Below are 18,867 nucleotides of genomic sequence, written 5' to 3'. Positions count from 1 at the left end.
ATATTTTAATTTAAAACTATTGGTCAAACCCTTATTTTAAAACTACAAATATAATTACTAAAGAAACTATCAATTCTAATTTCTTTCCCTAATTACCTTTATTTCCGGCCTTGGTAATCGTCTCCCCCATTTTCAAACGTTTCTTGTCCGACAGCCTTCCCACTCTCTCTCCCAAGATGGCCAAAGCAGAAACTGCGCTGAGTTTGAGGCCGAGAACGGCAATGACGAACAGGCTCCAGTCGTCAACAAGCACATTCATCTTGCGCTCGAAGGACGACCATGTTGAACGCTCCCAGGCACGCGCCGCCGCAAGAGCGACTGCCATCCGCCACCTGGCTAACCCCGCGCCTGCCCCTCCAGCTCCAAATCCTTGATCCCTGTCTCAGCGAAGAACAGATGGTGGACTTGTTAGATAACTGCGTCAAGCTCGCTTCCGAGAACGTCCGTACTATCTCTTCTGTGTTTATTTATCACGTATCCTCGTGAATATGTGCTTATACGCATGTTCTTTTTTATGTAATGTGTCTTTTACGTACTATTTGCAACTTGGTTCAAGTTGATTATCCTCTGTAATGCTTACCTGTCTTCTTCTGCTACTTTATTCTTGAATTTTTCTTAGTATTCTGTTTCTCGCCCTCTCATAAAGACAAATTACAGGTACCTTGCGATTTTATTGTGGATAATTTTTGCTCTCTTGTTCTCTTTTATGTGCATTTTCTTGTTCTTGTTGCACGTCTTAATGTTGAGTTACTAAATCTTTGTTGTTGCTGAGAAAATTCTTGGATACCAGAGAATGGATATTTTAAGATGATAATATATCATTAAAATGTTTTATAGTTAGTTTTTCAAGCAATTCAAAATTAAGTGTTAACGGGCCTGTGTAAACAGGTCAAAGAAGTTCAGGCCACTTTCTGTCAGCCCGAGGCCGTGAAAGACACAAAACGCACTGTCGGTGGTTCCATCTTGTTCGTGCACCAGGCTTTCAAAGGTATAGAAGCCTCTTCTCTGGAAACCACCACAAATCAAAACCCTAAACATGTAATAGAGATGAATCTAGTTCCTTCAATCTTAGACAGCCCTTATTTCATCGACAAAACTTTGAACTCAAGTGCGGTATTGGTCCATGAGTTGCTTGATGGAAGCAATTACTACACCTGGGCAAGATCCATGCAACGCGCATTGAGCATACAAAACAAATTAGGGTTTATAGATGGAACGCTAACAGAACCCAGAGATCCAGCGGATCCACAGAGAAATAATTGGAGAAGGTGTAATGATATTGTAGTTACTTGGATACATAATGCACTTCCACCTGACATTAAGGCTAGTACATTTTATACTGAAACAGCACGTCAATTATGGTTTGATTTGGAGCAAAGGTATGCCCGAAAAAATGCACTGAGATTGTATCAAATCAAACAGTCCATAATTACCCTTATGCAAAACCAGGAACCTGTTAGAGTATATTTTTCGAAACTGAAAGTCTTGATTGATGAGCTCATGAACTATGAACCAATTTCCAATTGCACCTGCCGGGGGCTAAAACCCATTATTGATTACCAGGAGAGAGACTATACAATGAAATTTTTGATGGGGATGGATGAATCGTATAAGGCTATGTCAGCCCAAATTTTGATGATGAAACCTCTTCCCAGTTTGGATGAGACATTTTCCATCATTCAGCAAGAAGAAAAAAGAAGAGAAATTTATATAGATTCTGTAGCTAACCGAGCCATGGCCTTTAACATAAGGGAAACCAATAGGCCAAACAAAAATACCAATCCCAATAGAGAAAAATATTATTGTGCCCACTGCAAGATGAATGGGCACTCCCTTGAAAGATGCTATAAAGCCAATCCAAATAGGCCTATATGCTCCAATTGCAATCTGTTAGGACACACGGCAGAAGCATGCTACAAAAGAAAGAACCAATCAAAAGGATCAACCAGGTATCATCCAACAATACACATGGAGAATCCAAAGGAAAAGAGCAGTATCTGTTGACAAAGGAGCAGTATCTGTTGACAAAGGAGCAGTATCTGTTGACAACGGAGCAGTATCATCAACTTATGGCTCTCATCCAGCAGAATCAAGCCTCTGTTAACATGGTGCAGACATCTTCAGAGCAATCACAAGAATATAATCTCACTGCCTTTTCTGGTATCTTTTCTTGTTCCATGCTTGCAAAATAGAGGTAAATAAAAGCAAACTTGCACCTTGGACAATTAACGCTGGGGCTTCAGGTCACATTATGCACACACCACATTTGTACACTGAAATCACATCAAAGGTTGATTCTAAAGTTGTCCTACCAAATGGGTAAAGGGTAGATGTCTTTCATGTTGAAATAGTCACATTAAATGATAAATTTGTATTGAATAGTGTACTGTATATACCTTCTTTCAAATTCAATCTTATATTCGCAAAAAGCTTAATACAGGATACGAAATGTTGTCTAATTTTTTCACAAAAATATTGCATCAATCAGGACTTGGAAGACACTTGGAATGAAGGAGATTATAATGGGCTGTACCAACTTAGGTAGCCCAAAGAACCAGAAGTCTCAAGTTTACAATTTTTTAAAGGGATGACAACACCAGATTCCAGTAAAGAAGAGAAAGATTTTGATATGCGGCACTATAGGCTTGAACATCCCTCACAATCCAAGTATGGTCTTTTTTATAATGTACTAACACAAGAAATTTAAATTATGCTATATACATCTGTTGGGAAAAATGCGTAAACTTTCATTTTCCGATAGTAGTAGTAGGGTAAAACAATGTTTTGATTTAATATAATGTGACATTTAAGAATCTTGTAATGAAATTTCTTATAATGGATTTCAATATTTTTTGATAATTGTTGATGATTTTACTAGACATACTTGGGTGTATATAATGAGAAGTAAGGCTGAAACAAGCTTGAATTCACACCATTTTTGCATTCTTGTTGAGATTCAATTTGACAGGAAAGTAAAAGTGATTAGGATTGATAACGGAAAAGAGTTTGAGATGAGAGGGTTCTATGATGAGAAGGGGATCATGCATTAAAAGAGGTGCAGAGAAACTCCCCAACAAAATGGAAGAGTTGAGAAGAAACACCAACAAATACCCAATATCGCGAGGGTATTGAGGTTCCAAAGTGGAATGCACATTAGGTATTGATCTAATTTTGTGCTTACTGCTGTTTATCTTATCAACAAAATTCCTTCTTCAGTACTAGGAAACAAGAATTCTTTTGAAGCCCTACATGGGAGGAAACCAGATTATGATCACCTAAAGGCATTTGGTTGTTTAATATTTGCATCTATCTTGGCAGGTGGCAGACAAAAATGTAATGTCAAGGCAAGAAAGTGTTCCTAGGGTATCCTGTTGCTACAAAAGGGTACAAATTATTGGATGAAAAAACAGGTAAAATCATTATCTTTAAAAATGTAATATTTCATGAGAGTATTTCCTTGCAAGGAAAGGAAATGTAGAAAGGAATTTCAAAATTTACCAGAATCTAGGAACATATTGGTGGATGCACTACGAACAAGTGTTCCTGCAAAGACTGCACAGGAGATCAAATAATGAGTGAGAAGAACCCGGGTCCAGAAACTGGGAATTCAAATCATATAGAAGAGGTAAGCAGCGGTTAGGAAATGGAGAGGAAGAGAGAATACAAGGTCATGTGACTAATCAGTAAATAGTAAAGAAATCCCAAGGAGAAAATTGATTAGGATCATCAACCTATTAGAATATTTAAAAGATTATGTTTGTGATCATATCCAAGACAATGTTAGTTGCATACAACAGCCTAACCCAGAAGCTCGCGACAATGGTGCGGTTCACTTGTCAAGCACCATTGCATATGCCAGACTTATGAGGGGACACATGAAATACATACTAACTTTGACATCCTATACTAAACCAAATTCATACGAAGAAGCTAGCAAAGATCTAAACTGGAGAAAAACAACGCATAATGAGCTCCAGGCTCTCGAGGAAAACAAAACCTAGAAGATGGTAGATTTACTTGTAGGAAAGAGAGCTATTGGTTGCAAGTGAGTCTACGAGGTGAAGTTCAAGGCAGATGAAGAGGTGTACAAATTCCAGGAAAGAGAGCTATTGGTTATACGTGGTTGCAAGTTCGATGTCAAGATTAATACATGATGACATGCCTGTTAATTTTGCCAAGAAGTTGGAGTTCGTCTGGTGCAGGTTCTTATGAGTGACTTTGAGGAGAGGAGGAGATACCATTTAGTGGCTCAGGGTGTGGTACAATAACCGATTCAACATAGTAGTTTGGGCTTGAGATTTTGGGTTGAGGTTATAAGGCACTTCCAGAAAAATGACTCTGGAGGTTTATGCTGGAGTAGGATAGTTTTTGGAGGAGAGCAATATGTGTTAAATTTGGCACGGAGGGCATGGATAGGTCTACTAGGATTCCTCATAGGCTGCATGGTGTTAGGTTGTGGAAGACGATATGTTTTGGGAGGGAGAAGTTCAGGAAATGCACTAAGTGGATGGTTGGGTTAGGTTAAAGAGTGAAATTCTGGCATGATGAGTGGCTAGATGTTGGGAACTTGGATTTTTGCTATTGCTCGACGTAAGGAGGCTATGGTCCAAGGGTTCTTTCAAGCTTTGTGGGTGAATGATTCGTGGATTATGGAGGTTTCAAGAAATCTTAATGATTGGAAGATTAGGGAGTATGGATCTGTTTTGACGGTTCTATCCAAATGTACTCTTAACGAGGACGAGGACTGTCCTATTTGGAGACTTAAGTGCAAATAACTTTTTATAGTTAAAACCTTTTATTTGCAATTTGGCTAAGAAGATTGAAATTACTATGAAGTTGCTGGTAAAGAAGATCCAGAAGGTTGATATGCCACCTAGAGTGATCTTTTTTGCTCGGGAGGCTACTAGAGAGTGCATCTTAACTTTGGATAAGCTGATTAAGACGGAAGAATATTGGTAACCATATGTGAGAGAGGTGCAGATTCATTTAACCATATCTTGTCATAGTGTCTTCTTGCCTAGCATTTGTGGAGCTTAACCTATGGTCTGTTGAATATCAATTGGGTGATGGCTTGTTCTATGCGAGATGAGATTAGGGTATAGAATAGGGCCTTTAGGGATAAGAGGTCTTCAGGTTTTATTTTTTTGGCTACATTTTGTATAATCTAGAAGGAAATCAATATGAGAGTTTTTGAAGGGACCGGATCTAATTTTTATAAATTTAAAGGGATTTAATATCAGACCTTAGGTTTTGAATTAAAGGTCATCATCTTTATTCTTGTGAGGATTTTGAGGATCTTATAGATATTTTGCTTGACATGTAAATTTTGTATATGGGTTATACCCCATTAGTATTTGTGAATAGATGATATTTTTCTTTCCAAAAAAAGATTTTATGGGAATTCAAAATAACCTGATTCCTGCATCTCTTTTATGCAATTTGTAAGTCTATCTTCCACATGTTAAAGAAAGTCATATTGTTAAAGCAAGTATTATTGTTAATGTTAATATTTTTCGTTTCCTTCAACATGTGCATCAACTATTTGGCACAGATATTTTTGCTAATTGCTGTTCGTAGAAAGGAACTGCCGAGTATCATTTCTAATGCAGCCAGTCTTTTCAAATGTCTTCAAGATTTATTTCTTTACAATTATGTTGAATTTTTGTTTTAAACATCTTTCCGGGTGTTTTCCTGCTTTCAAATGTTATCCTCAAGTGTTATTCTCTATAGATTGGTGCTTTAACAAAAGGGAAGCAAACAGACAGAAAGACGTGCTAGAATTCTAGATGTCTACCAGGCATCCTTTATTATAACCAAAATTTTGCATGGATGGGAATATGCTTTATATTCGCTATGATTTAGTTAATTTGTTCTTTTAGTTAGTTTCCTGTCATTCGTGCTATAATGTCTCTCCTATTCTCTTGGCAATCATTCCTTTTCCTTCCTGGATTTGCTGCATGAGCATGGGGGTGTTTTTTCCTAAAAAATTAATAAAAACGTGAACTTTTACTGTCTTGCATACTTCTGATTTTAAATAATTTTATTATTGATCAAAGGTGTGCAAAAAGAAAAAGACCCTTTCTTTCAAATTTGTGCTAGCTACACTCCCCACTGACTGTGAAGCTACAGCTCCAGAGGATATTTCACCCCATCTGTGTTTCACCCGTCTTCTTATTTGGCTAATGAGCATGGTTTAAGCATCGAGTCTTGCCTCAGTTCAGATGATCTCAGTATAAATCTACTTTCTATTTGTCAAAGCACAGATTTGATGGCAGAAGCTTCATGATAGTCAAGATGAAAGTTCCTGTCTTCATCTAGTGGACTGGTAAATTCTACTTTTTTTCTGTCATTGTTGCTTGGAAATTATATTAAGCGTGTATGTGAATTGCTGCTTGTGCTTCTGTAAATAGTCTGGAAATAGAATTTCATAACGTACTTATCTGATCACAGATCAGTCCACGAGTCAATTATTATTATTTTTTCTTAACTGCTGATTCAAATAAGTTGCTTGATGGGATAATTTGGAAGGTATAAGTAGCTAGAGGTGATACGTTGTGCCATAACCACAATGCTTAGCCTGAGGATTACCTTTATCTCCCTAGGTAGGGGGTTTTTTAAGTCAGCCGGTGTGCAGCCTTAACTACACTAGAAAAATACGAGGTGCCATAAAACTAAAGTTATAAACTTAGCAAAAGGAAAATGCATAGGGGCATGGATTTTTGTTCATAAAGCCCAGTTTGCTTAAAACTATACGAGGCTTGTGAAAATTGTTTAAAAGCAACAAGTGGCGAAGGCATTCTTTTATTGACAGAGACCAGAGTTATGGGCTGTAAGAGATGGAAATAGGCATCAGTCGAATCTAAGAGGATGAACTTGAACAGGCCAATTTGGACTTTCAAGGGATTTAGGGTCCATTGCCATTTTAAGAATAGGTTAAACTAAATGTCACGTTAGGATATACAAAGGGAAGACGCAAGCTTGCTTGCTTGTATGGATGAAGATGACCCTTTTTATTTGTCCCTTAAAAAGTATATTTATCACTTTGCTGCAAATTGGGTCTGAAAAGGACAAAGATGACCGTCTCTTAATAGGGAATTAAATCAAATAATTAGCTGGCATTTGGTTGTATCAAGGATAAGGAATCTCTTTTTCTTTTTCTCTTTTAGGCAAAACAAGGCGACGGTGGAATGCTTAGTGAAGCTTGTTGTTTTCCATTAAAGAATTACCCTAAGCTAGACAAGGGTAGAAAACTCAAATCCAAATCCAGTGTAGGTAACTTGTATGATACGTTTTCTTCTGGGAGAAAGAGCTCCTAGCTAGTACATAGCTCTACAGATAGTGCTTGCTCAAGGGTCATGACTCCCTATGGGGACACCACGATTTGACCAGTTCAGCTAGCTCTCGTCATCCTAACATTATCCAAAATCTTCAATAGAAAAACAAAAGTGATCGGAAAAGGTTTTCTTTTTTAGAGATTACGGATAAACTTAGCTGGTGACATTCTACAAAAGTTTGATCTTATATTCTTTGCTGAATCACTCAAAAATGAAAAAGATAAAACTGCCTATGCTTTTCTTTTGACGATCAACTTTTCTTCAAATCCCTAAATAAAAAAATATTCCTCGGAATGAGAAAGCAAATGTGCATAATACACATACGTGCATATATATATATATATATATTTTGTTGCAGAGTATTTTTGCTCTTATTCTGTAATTTCTTGTCTCCGATCTTATTTTTTTTCAAAAAATATTTTAATACATGTTAAAGCTAACGCATGTCTTAGAAGATACTTTTTTTTGTAAAAAAAAAAACACGTTAATTTAATATATTTTATAAAATAAACTGCTATTTGATTGGACTCCACCCACAGTTTCTATAGCCATCAACGTTCTTGACTGGCAATATGAGCGAGGAATTTATGGGTCCCACCTGCGCACTAATTCAAGTGGAACAGTGGGGTAGACGGTCTACATATATACATGTATATATATATATGTGTGTGTGTGTGTGTGGGGGGGTGTTATTTGGCGGGAAAATATTCCCAGGAGTCCAAAATGAAAGATTCTATGGATAAAGACAAAGGGGACCGTTTCGGACCTCGTAAGATTGTCATCAAGTGGACCCGCATATTTAAACCGCTAAACGTCACGCTTTATGTGAAAACAAAAGCTGGAAACATAAAAAATTTTCTGGTTCAGTTTAATGCCATCTGCTTACTGATTAACAAAAGGGAGAAGCAGGTGAAAAAGTGAGTGCTTAGGAATATGCTTTCACCGACCTTATCGACCAATGTCCAATTACATACCGATCTTCCTCCCTCTTGCATGTTCTCTTGACCCTTTCCTTTTTCTCCTTCCCAATATTGTATTTGTACCATTTGTCCTCTTCCCTTTTTTCTTTTTTACATTTCATTTACCATGCTTTACTATTCTTTTTCTCTTTTTTTTTTTTTTGTTATATGTATTTTTATATATCTTTTTATTTTTATTTTTTAATTACTAGAAAATTTTTTATATCTTTTGAGATGTTGATCACAGTAATTTACTTATTCTAGTAAGTTCAAACTTCATGTGACTGGATATTATTTACTAAAGATTCTTTTTAGATAAGGTGAACAGAAGATTAAGTTTGACAGTCTGTAGACATTGATTTTAGTTAATCAGGTCATTTTTTTAAAAATGAACTTGGATTCATGATCTTATGAAGGTGTTATTTAATTTTATAATGAAAGAAAGGAATAAGAAGCTATTAAGAGCTTAATACTTGTATAGCTCTAATCTCTCATTAACTCACTTCTTGCACTGTAGGAAAAATTTTCAACTGTTTCACTTATGCGTGAATATCCTTTATTTTCAAAAATCACTTTGGTAAATGTTTGATATGTTAGTTAACTCTCTCAAAATTTCTTTTACATGCTTATGATAAAATATATGAATATTTATTTCTTCAACCATCGTTTTGTAGTATACCATAGCTACCATCTAGCAACTCCTGTACATCTCTTTATAAATATACCCACAATTCTCTTCATCTCTACTCGACTACAAACTCCCCTTAATATTTCAAACTTCTCACCACCTCCGGGCTCTGGCTATCACCATTGCGCTAACTGGCAAAGGGTAAAACATCATGACCAAGTTTAAGAAATCTCAACTCCTAATGCTCTCTCTTGTAGCTGCTCTTCTCTTCATAACACCTATCTTATCGTCATCTTTTCGTCCTACTTACCTCTACTTTGTCATCAATCTCCTCATCATTTCTCTAGGAGCAGAAGCAGGCTTAGTCTCAGTGCTCTTCTCTAAGCCCCAAGATCATCATGACAAAAAACACCATGCTTCTTGTGCTGCACCAAAGCCATTAACAGCCACAGAAACCTCTCCTGATCAAGCTACTAAGGTTAGTGCTCCTCCTAATGAAAAGAAGCCTAAGGTTGTTGAGAAATCAGCCTCCGAGAAGATTGTTAATGGTGGTGTAAAGGTTGATATGGTGAAAAAGTGTCCCTCTATGCCAAGCCTCTTCTTCATAGGAAATGGAGATGCAGAAGCGGGATATGAGGCTGATGAATATGAGGAGGAGGAAGAAGAGGTTGGCGGGCTTACTGGGCAAGAGCTGTTTACCAAAGCAGAGACGTTTATAGGCAACTTCTACAAGCAACTGAAGATGCAAAGAGAAGAGTCTTGGAAGAGGATTCATGGGTTATACCAAAAAGCATTTTAGTGAGGTTTTAAGCATAAAAATATATAATTAATATTTGCTGATCTTGCTATACATATCAACTTAGGATCATTGGTTTTGGGGGGAGTTAATATATAGGAAAATTGGATTATAATTAACTAGTCTACAATTTCCTTCTAATTCGGGTTTTGTACAGGTTCAAGTTGGCAAACCTCTAGTAGTCGTCATGCTTAATATTGATTTGTATCTAGTTCAGCCTCACGACTGGTGATTATCACCTATTCTAGCCTGACACTTCATACATTATTTGACATGAAGTGTCTTGAATCAAGACATACATGATATATTTAGTTGTATTGAAATTGCTGCATGAATGAACACATAATAGCTATTGTTTTGTTAATGTACGGCCATGCATGAATGTCTGTGATAAATATTTATGATCATTTTGGTCTCCTCTTAGGGTACTTACATAACTTGATCAGAAAATTACCAAATCAATCCAGTCTTTGTTAAGGGGATAAAATTTAATATATATTTTAATTTGAATGTATCACCAACATTATAATTTTTTTACCAGTAGAATTATACAACTTAAATCTTGTTAGACTAGAAATCTATATACTCATTAGAGCAGAACTCTAGTTTATAATATTATAAATAACGTATATGCTCCATGAGTAAAATGGTCTTCAACATCTTTTTTATGCTTGTTCATGGTAGCAGAGCCATATTAAAATTTCAGGCTTCCTCAGTTCATTAGTTTTAGTCCTCAGATAAAAAAATAATAATTAATTCTGCACCCTATACCTAACCAGCTTCCTCTCTTAACTTCATCACGCTTGATGAATGAATAAAATCACCTTCGCTATTACTTTTTCATTTGTGGCACAAATCAAAGATTCTTTATCAAATTAGTCCAGTCTTTGTGCATAAATTTCTGTGGTAAATGTTTATGGTATTGTTGGTGATGAACCCGCCTAATGGAAATGATATTTGCACTGATATATTATGTGCTGCATTATTGTTTTAGTATAACCTTATGCTTCTCCAAAAAGCCAAATCAGCAAATGGATACATAAAAAGCAAATTAATTCTTTAGTTCCATAAATATTTGTAGTTTACTTTTTGGAGGCAATTTTTACGGCATAAATATACACTGGAGTTTTCCTCGTAACACTATCGATGTAGGATGCTGAATGTTACAAGAAGTGCAATTTATTTTCTTTCCCCACGTCATAAAACCTTGGTCTAGCTATTATTGGCTCAACACTTTTCAAGTCTTGTTTATTAGTTCTAAAAAATTTAAAACTCAAGTTATTGATGATAGATGGTTTAAAGTTACTACATAAATTGAAGCTCAATATCAGATTGAGTTAGGTACTTCTTTTGCTTGTTTATATATTGACTTGATATTAACTTTTGTTTGGCCTCAAATGGTATGTTAAAGAGTCTAATTTGATTATTAATCTCGTAATAGGTAACTGAGGGTCTTTGCCGCTTGACTTAAAGGCTCTAGGTGAGTTTGATATTTACTTGGACGCACTGTTGGGTGTTTAATTTTCGTTGGTAAACATTTCATTTGGTCCTCCATTTTTTCAAAAAAGGTAATTTCTCGGAAGAATCGGTATCAGTAGATGACAAATATAACAGTGAAATGCACCTCTAACGTCAAAAAAATCTTGATGGGTAACCTTAATTTGTAGTTTAGTGATAATGTGCTCCTCTAAAAGAAGCCATATATTCCACCAACTCTTGTTGATATATATCATGATGTGGGGACCCAGTTGCCCCGGAATGAACTTGGCCTGCATGTTTTTGATTTTTTCCTTGAGATTTTAATTTTAATTTTAATTTTTTTTTTTTATAAATTATCTCCTTTTTGTTGATATACATGAAGGTCTATAAGGTTTCCTCTTTTGATCTGTGGTGGGAAATTAGTTAGCAGAGAAGAAATTGCGTTTCTCCTTTTTCTTCTTTTTTCAAATTTGTAAGTTTCCCAGTTGGGGATCTTGTGGACTGAATTTGGGGGGGGGGGGGGGTGTCTAGGGAGAGAGGAGGGTTCCTGTTGCTTGCATGGATCATTATCTTTCATGGTTACTCTCCCTAATATTCTTGTGGCATCCCTTTAAAGATTTATGACACCCATTTTTTTTTTTTTGGCCCCCCTTTTTCTTTCCTCTCAAACTTTACGGAATATATAGATTCATGCATCTTTTTTTTTTTTCTGTGTTGCTAATTTTATAAATATATGAACCATTACATCATCGACCAGTCTTTTTAGCATTATATCAGACAGTTAGAAAAGATCCTTTATATTTTAGGTAAATTATGTTTTATTTTTACTGTCATTTGGTTTTGTTATAATTCAACATTCTATCATTTTACAAACGTTGTCACTTTTTAGAAAAAAACAAATCTGCAAGTGTCGGAACTTTTAAGCAAAAACAAATAATTAAAAGATAAAAATTAATATTTATGTGAAATGTGTTTCCATGTGTGTGCGTTCTTTTTTTTTTTTTTTTTCCAGAAATTAATAGTACCACAGAAGATATAAGTTATATAAAAAAATAGAGATTGAAAGTAGAAAAAAAAAAATAAAATTAAAGTATGGAATATCAAATTATAATTTATTTAATATATTAAAAATTAAAAAAATAAAGAATACGGTAAAGAGTCGAGGAGTCACGGTAGCATCCTTTTTCGCTTTCCCTTTTTATCCGTGATGGTGTCATTACAACAACAAATTTGCATTTGTTCGTGGTCCCCGAATGGCCGTTGGTGGTTACTGGCGCAGTCAAAGATTCTGTTTATGACAAAGAACGACGCCGTTTTGTTCCGTGCTTGAATGCCTCGCCAAACCGTCGTTGAGTCTTGGTGTAAATTAGGCACCTTTGATTAGGGCCTTTAAAAGGGCATTAAGTCTTGGTTTAAATTATTATGTTATTATTTCATTGGTATTATAACTTTGACAGCGTATGATCTTCTAAAAATTATTTGGCAGATAGATAGCGCTAATAATAATAATCTGAAATGGTTATAAAAATTGTTAAATTGTCTAGCAGCTAGCTAGTAGAAACTTTGAGAGAATATTTTTACAGTAAAATGAAATAACATAAAAAACCTTGTGAGTATGAATTGCCGATTGAGATTGGAATGATCTGCCTTGCAGCCCATATTCTTGTCCAAACTCTCTCTCTCTCTCTCTCTCTGAAAAATAAGTTTGAGAATTCAAATTCACAACCCAAGAAAAAATACATTAAAAATCTTGAGCTTTGTAAACAAACGAACGAAGATAAAGATAATAAAGAAAAAAACTCTAACAAATAAGTTGCTTTTTTGAAGGGGGGAAAAAAAAAAACACTCGTCATTCACAAAACTATTATACGTCGCGCAGCTTTGAGAGAGGAGTAAAACATAAGGGTGTCTCGGTTACAATCATAAAACTAATAGGAATTCTTAATGTTCTCTGAACAAAGATATAAGCAACCTGATCACAAAATCTAAGAATCCAACACGAAACAAAGGTTACAAAAGAACAAAACAAGTAATCAAATAATATTCAGCCTCTGAAGAGTGTTTTGACTGTTGTAGAGATACTTTAAAAAACAAGCTGTGAATTACCTTCTACCATAATACCGTGGACGCCCGTGCTTTGTGCTATCTCCAACCCATTCATTATAGCATGAATATCTGCCACTACAACAGAGTTTGGCAATAAGATTTTTTGCGTTCCAGAAACAATTACATTCCTCCGCAAGCTTCTATATACTATGCTCTAAACCGTCCAACCGCTCTGTTCCATTGAGGCATCAAAATTCGACTTGAAGATACCTGGTGCGGGAGGAATCCATGAGGAGCTTCCTACATTGTGAGTCACCATGCTGACAGTATCTATCCTGTTCACCTTGTTCCTTGATTGCCTCCAAATCTGAGAAAAATTTAATAAATTTCAATCCAACTATTGTACTTCAAACAATTTTCCCTGGTGAACCCATAATCGAATTATATAACATTAATTACACTAATGAAAAATTATAAAATAATTTTTTTAAAAAAATTCTAATTTCTATAATACTTAATCTAGTTGTATAGAAAACTAAAATATAAAGATATGCTGAAAAAGGACCAAATAACCTAACTAATTTAAAAATACAAGTTAATAATAATTATTACAAAAATAATTAATTGAAAACTTTTTTTCCAAAATAATATCTTTTTGCTTTGCATCACACATGCCAAACATCCTCACTTTGCAGAAAACAACACATACAGTGCCAAAGCTATGGAAACTTGGCTTCTTGTAGGGCACGGATCATCAAAGATGCTGCAGAGTTTTCTGCCTCCTTTACTCGGGACTTTTCATCTCCCATCATATACAGCACACCATCTGCAGTTGGAATTTTAACTGAGCATACATATTTCTTCTTGTGAGGTGGACCATCATCTTTCTCAATGCTGCAAGAAAAATTGGATATTCACAAGACAAACAGAAAAAAGGGCAGAAGTAAATTTACAGGAGTTTCACTTCGTGGTAACATAATATTACCTTGACTCTCATTTTGAATTGTAACAGTTAAGTGAAAAAATAAAGTAAGAATTAAATGAGAATTGAACTAAACAGACTGTAAAAAAAGTAAAAATTTCACTCTAACAACCAAAGTTCAAGCACATATCAAAATTATGGAAGGAATCCTTACAGCTATAAGAGTGAGGTGTTGGCTTAATAAAGAGAAGTATGTTAGATCTCTTAGAAAAATAATCCCAATGAAACATCTGACTCTCTTTTATTTGTGATGCAAAGGGATCATCTTTCCCTAATCTGGTCACAAAGAGAAAAAGAAAGAGAGGGCCATTCGCCAAAATTATGCAGCCAATAGCGTATTGCTAACTCCAAAACCTTGATTCAGTCCACAAGTCATGAAGTGATTATCATTCATTTGAAGAAATATTAAGATAAACAACAAACAGTGAAGCATGAAAACAACTAGATTAAGCACCTAAAGGTAATCAGTTCACATTCTCATTTGACCTTGCTCTTTGCAATCCTTTTAAATATCAATTCAGTTGATTACTTATAAGAAAGAGGTTCGGTTTATTAAGTTCTATCTAAAAAATTCCTTTGCTTATCTAATAAAACATGAGGGTAAACTACAATAGGCTTTATTGAGCTCAGAAGACACTAGTTTTTTTCTTTTTTTGGAGATAAGAGCTTAGAAGACACTAGTGTACAAGTGTTTGATTATTCTAAATTGTAGACCTACGACGGTAAAACTTACAAAAAAAACCAGCTGAATTCAAGAACTAATTTTTTTCCACAATATTCTTTAGCTAACTGTGCTATTTGTGGCTTCCCATGCATAATCAATGAAAAACGAAAACTTTTCTCATGAGAAACAAGAACTTATAAATGCATAAATGGTTTTAACCCTACAAAATCAATATAAGACATCAAAGAATTCACAACTGCATATAAACCTTCACATTCATATTAATTTTCAGCAAAAAATTGGTTCATACCTGTAATTAGGATTTGCCCACTTCTTCTTGCCACATAGGTCATGTAATTTCTGCTTGGCACCTCCATTCTCAAAATTTGTATCAATCCCATCATTGGTACCAAACATCCTTTCACTAGCGTGGATAGATTGTGAAAACTTATGCAAAGCTTCCCTTGCAGCAGAAAGTTTTGCAATTTCCTTCTGCTTGGAAGATGCAGAGGCAACTAAGGCACCATCCACATAGACGCTAGCAATAATGTTTGACTCGTTTTTCCGGAAAACAAAATCAAGTTGCTTCCCATGCTTTTGACAGAACTCAAAAAGTAGTGTCACGGGCTGAGGCTGCTGCTGTATATCTTCCAGTGTGACAATAGGCTCCAATAGACCCCTAAAGATCTGCAAATATACACTGCTTTAAGTCACAAGTTTCTAAAACCCCAAACCCACCTTAAAAAAACAAGAAAGAAAGGAAGCATTGAGTCATTGATGGCTACTAACCACCCATAGCCTTTGCAAATCAAAATTGACATCTACGTAAACAGCAGCAGCGAGAGATTCTACAATGTCGGCAAGAATCTTTGGTGCTTTCATTAACCCGCCATAGGAAACAGCATTATCTTCTTGACTCACTGCCTTAGTGAACTCCTTAACCTACAAATATGTTGCAGCGTGGAGAACCATTGATAAAATTCTGAAGACTTTCTTATAAGACCGTTGATAAAAATCAACGGTAGCAAAAAACATGATCTTTAAGTATTGAATTGCATTAAGACCAAACACAGGAATATGTAGAAGTTCAAGACTAAACAAATCAGAATTAGATATAAAAAAGAAAACAATTGGAAGTCGCCTAAATAAATAAACGTAAACGACAAAAAACAAATGCACAAGGTAATGTAAAAATCTACTAAACAAAGTTTAAATTGTAATAAAATTAAAAAAAAGAAGGTTGTGATATTAATTTGTTGAATATTATCTTGATATACATTGATATGCATGTAAATGTATACAGTATAACTTGTATGCTTCCAAACAAACAAGAAACTAAACCACCAATTTCTGCTTTCAAAAACTAAAGCAACTAAGCAAGAAAAGGAAACATCGAAAATACCATGTCATCAAGAGCAGTAGAATTGCGCTTAACAAAAGCATATAGGCCGTGCTTGACGGCGACGCGCGCGAGTTTCTCCGTACTGATATTCGCGGCACGTAGCAGCGACATCTGGCCAGGTTCGAGCTCAGGATAAGTTAGGAACACGTAATTGCTGAAGGCGAGGCCGAGCGCAGCATCGCCGATGAACTCGAGCCGCTGGTAGGAAACCGAGCCGCCGGCGTAAGAAGGATGAGTTAACGCTCCGACAAGCAGCTGCTTGTCCCTGAACCGATAGTTGAGGATGATCTCAACGGCGTGAGGTTCGGCGGACTCCATGCCGAGCGTCGACGGCGAAGCCACATGGAGGTCCGGCACCAGCGGTGCGATAAAGAAGTCGTGATCCATTATCCTCTTTCTCTGTTCTTTTTCTTTTTCAATTCAAAATTCTCTCGATCAGTGGGGATCGTTAGAGCGAAAAGCAGAGGTTCTGTGATTGCGCTTGGTAGTCTAGGCTATATGGAGGAGCGTAGTATTTCCACTTCAAGTCTTTTCCTGACTGGTAGGTCGTATCTTAACCTTGCAGTCGTCGTCTTCGGCTTCCTTCACTGGAAAGTTCCCGTAGCATTTTTCTAGCTGTAATTAATAATTTCTTAAAAAAAGATTCTTAATAATTATTATTGTTTTTAAAGTTAAAATTTATAATTTTTTTTAAAAAATTATTTTAAACCCGACTTATTTTTTTAGACTTCAAATTTTATTAAATAAAATAATAAAATAACAAAAGAAAAAAAAAAGAAAAATATAAATGCCTCTTGAAAATTTGATTTACTGAGTATGAAATTATTCTCTACTCACTTTTCTTTTTTGAAGAGGGAATATCATCAATTTGAAGTTGCCATGATTTTTTTAGTATGTTGTCATAATGTCAAAATGTTTTCAATTTTAATTTAAAATAAATATTTAAATTTTAACTCTTATTTAAAATAAAAATTATATATATATTTATAAATGATTCTCATTAAATGCCATAATTTATATTCCTATATGTTAATTGTTTAAATATATGATGGCATAAATTAAATTCTTGATTTCCTCTAGTGGTGTAAATAAATTAAACTCTTTAAGGAATCAAAATTTCCAATTTTATCACCAGGTAATTTCCTTTATTTTTAAATTAATTGCTATTATATATAAATTATTTGTGGATAAAAGTTGCGGAAGTAGTTTTCCAACGTTATTAATTTATCATTTTTTATATTGACTTTTTGACTTAATAAATAAATTAATATACTAATAAATCGATTAATTATTTATTAGTAATTTAATTTTGTTATAATTGTTTAAAGAATAAATTTATAAAGTAAAAAATACTCTGTACTTTATTGATAGAAAGAACATAAGTCTTACAATATTCACTAGACAAAATTTCACATCCCAAATTCGTTATGCATTACCTTGCTGAAATTAATAATTATCACTTAATTTTTTTTCACTTTATCTCCCAAATATTTTTTTTTTACTCACACTTGTCTGTATTTTCTCTTTTCCTAAACCTATTTATATAAGTAGAAAGGTTGTCTTTTTGCCTTCACTTTCTTTATTGTTGTCATTCATTTCTTCTCTTTGTTGTTACCGCTTCACCTTTATCTCTCTTTATTATTACTGCTTTAACTTTGCCTCTTTATTATAAATTAATTGAAGTTTTAATTTCAAACATTAATTAAATCAAGTTTAATCATCCAACTTCCTCTCTTAAACTTGATTTAACTAATCCCAACATCTTCTTTAACTTGATAAATATATATGTTTTAAATGGTTTTGTGAAAATATCCGCAATTTGATTTTTAGATGCACAGTACTTGACCACGATCTCTTTATCTTTCACTAAGTCACGGATGTAATGATGTTTGATGTTGATGTGTTTGCTACGACCATGAAATACTGAATTCTTTGTTAAGGTAATAGCTGATTGATTATCACAATAGATTGTCGTTGGGCCATGTTGTTGATGTTTTAACTCATTAAGCATCCTTCGTAGCCAAATTGCTTGAGCAGCGCAACTTATAGCTGCTATATACTCTGCTATTGCTGTTGAAAGTGCTAATACATGTTGTTTTTTAGAGGACCAAGAAAATGCACCCGAATCAAAATTAAACACATAACTTGAAGTACTTTTCCTTTCTTCAATATTACCCGTTCAATCACTGTCTGTATACCCAATTAATTCCATCTTGTTAGAGGTTGAATATAGAATGCCATCATCAAACGTTCCTTTAATATATTTTAATATTCTCTTTGCAGCTTAGTAATGAGTCTCTCTTGGTGATTCCATAAATCTTCTCACAATACCAACTCCATGCTCACAATACAAACTCCATAACAATGTCAAATTTAGTTGTTTTAAGTATCTCAAGCTTTCAATAGGTCTCCTAAAATTTGTTGCATCAACTAAATCACCGCTTTCGTCTTTTATAGACTTTAACCTTTCTTCCACTGTTGTTAATATTGGTTTGCAAGCTTCCATCTTAAATTTTTTTAAGATATCTCCTACACATTTCTTTTGAGAAATGAATATGCTTTTATTTGTTTCATTAA

At 34.7% G+C, this 18,867-nt stretch overlaps 3 protein-coding genes across 6 annotated transcripts; 2 read left to right on the top strand and 1 right to left on the bottom strand.

The window, feature by feature from the left end:
* Positions 1 to 55: 55 nt before the first annotated feature.
* LOC110820608 (uncharacterized) lies at positions 56 to 11,503 on the top strand. 4 transcript variants are annotated; one of them, XM_088218630.1, is made up of 7 exons: positions 56 to 441; positions 889 to 2,160; positions 2,489 to 2,667; positions 2,969 to 3,157; positions 3,319 to 3,410; positions 6,057 to 6,325; positions 11,159 to 11,503. In XM_088218630.1, exons 1-2 carry the CDS (start codon positions 280 to 282, stop codon positions 2,002 to 2,004), a joined length of 1,278 nt encoding a protein of 425 aa, XP_088074756.1. In that variant the 5' UTR covers positions 56 to 279; the 3' UTR covers positions 2,005 to 2,160; positions 2,489 to 2,667; positions 2,969 to 3,157; positions 3,319 to 3,410; positions 6,057 to 6,325; positions 11,159 to 11,503. The 4 variants fall into 4 exon arrangements, with proteins under 4 accessions (XP_088074756.1, XP_088074758.1, XP_088074757.1 ...); XM_088218632.1 differs by having other exon boundaries at positions 2,955 to 3,157; XM_088218631.1 differs by having other exon boundaries at positions 889 to 2,194.
* Positions 8,957 to 10,081, top strand: LOC148266514 (uncharacterized). The gene has a single exon (XM_088218634.1). It carries the CDS (start codon positions 9,133 to 9,135, stop codon positions 9,718 to 9,720), a length of 588 nt encoding a protein of 195 aa, XP_088074760.1. The 5' UTR covers positions 8,957 to 9,132; the 3' UTR covers positions 9,721 to 10,081.
* A 1,545-nt stretch (positions 11,504 to 13,048) lies between the features above and the next one.
* On the bottom strand, positions 13,049 to 16,906 carry RTL2 (RNAse THREE-like protein 2). The gene is made up of 5 exons (XM_088218633.1): positions 16,291 to 16,906; positions 15,678 to 15,830; positions 15,199 to 15,575; positions 13,952 to 14,136; positions 13,049 to 13,609 (listed from the first exon to the last, which is right to left on the bottom strand). Exons 1-4 carry the CDS (start codon positions 16,675 to 16,677, stop codon positions 13,962 to 13,964), a joined length of 1,092 nt encoding a protein of 363 aa, XP_088074759.1. The 5' UTR covers positions 16,678 to 16,906; the 3' UTR covers positions 13,049 to 13,609; positions 13,952 to 13,961.
* Between the last annotated feature and the right edge of the window lie 1,961 nt (positions 16,907 to 18,867).

This window comes from Carica papaya, chromosome 4 (assembly GCF_054855325.1).
Source record: "Carica papaya isolate Zhongbai chromosome 4, ASM5485532v1, whole genome shotgun sequence".
Lineage (NCBI taxonomy): Eukaryota > Viridiplantae > Streptophyta > Magnoliopsida > Brassicales > Caricaceae > Carica > Carica papaya.
The sequence above is the reverse complement of the archived record's forward strand: the minus strand, read 5'-3'. Positions and strand labels throughout refer to the sequence as shown.

What these genes read in the sequence shown, in the direction of transcription:
- LOC148266514 (XM_088218634.1), top strand. Translation starts at nt 9,133, where the DNA reads ATGACCAAGTTTAAGAAATCTCAACTCCTAATGCTCTCTCTTGTAGCT.
- LOC110820608 (XM_022050125.2), top strand. Translation starts at nt 280, where the DNA reads ATGTTGAACGCTCCCAGGCACGCGCCGCCGCAAGAGCGACTGCCATCC. An exon ending in TCAAGCTCGCTTCCGAGAAC is followed by an intron (nt 442 to 888) that starts GTCCGTACTATC and finishes CTGTGTAAACAG; the next exon opens with GTCAAAGAAGTTCAGGCCAC.
- RTL2 (XM_088218633.1), bottom strand. Translation starts at nt 16,677, where the DNA reads ATGGATCACGACTTCTTTATCGCACCGCTGGTGCCGGACCTCCATGTG. An exon ending in CTACTGCTCTTGATGACATG is followed by an intron (nt 15,831 to 16,290) that starts GTATTTTCGATG and finishes ACATATTTGTAG; the next exon opens with GTTAAGGAGTTCACTAAGGC. An exon ending in TGGGCAAATCCTAATTACAG is followed by an intron (nt 14,137 to 15,198) that starts GTATGAACCAAT and finishes TTTTTCTTGCAG; the next exon opens with CATTGAGAAAGATGATGGTC.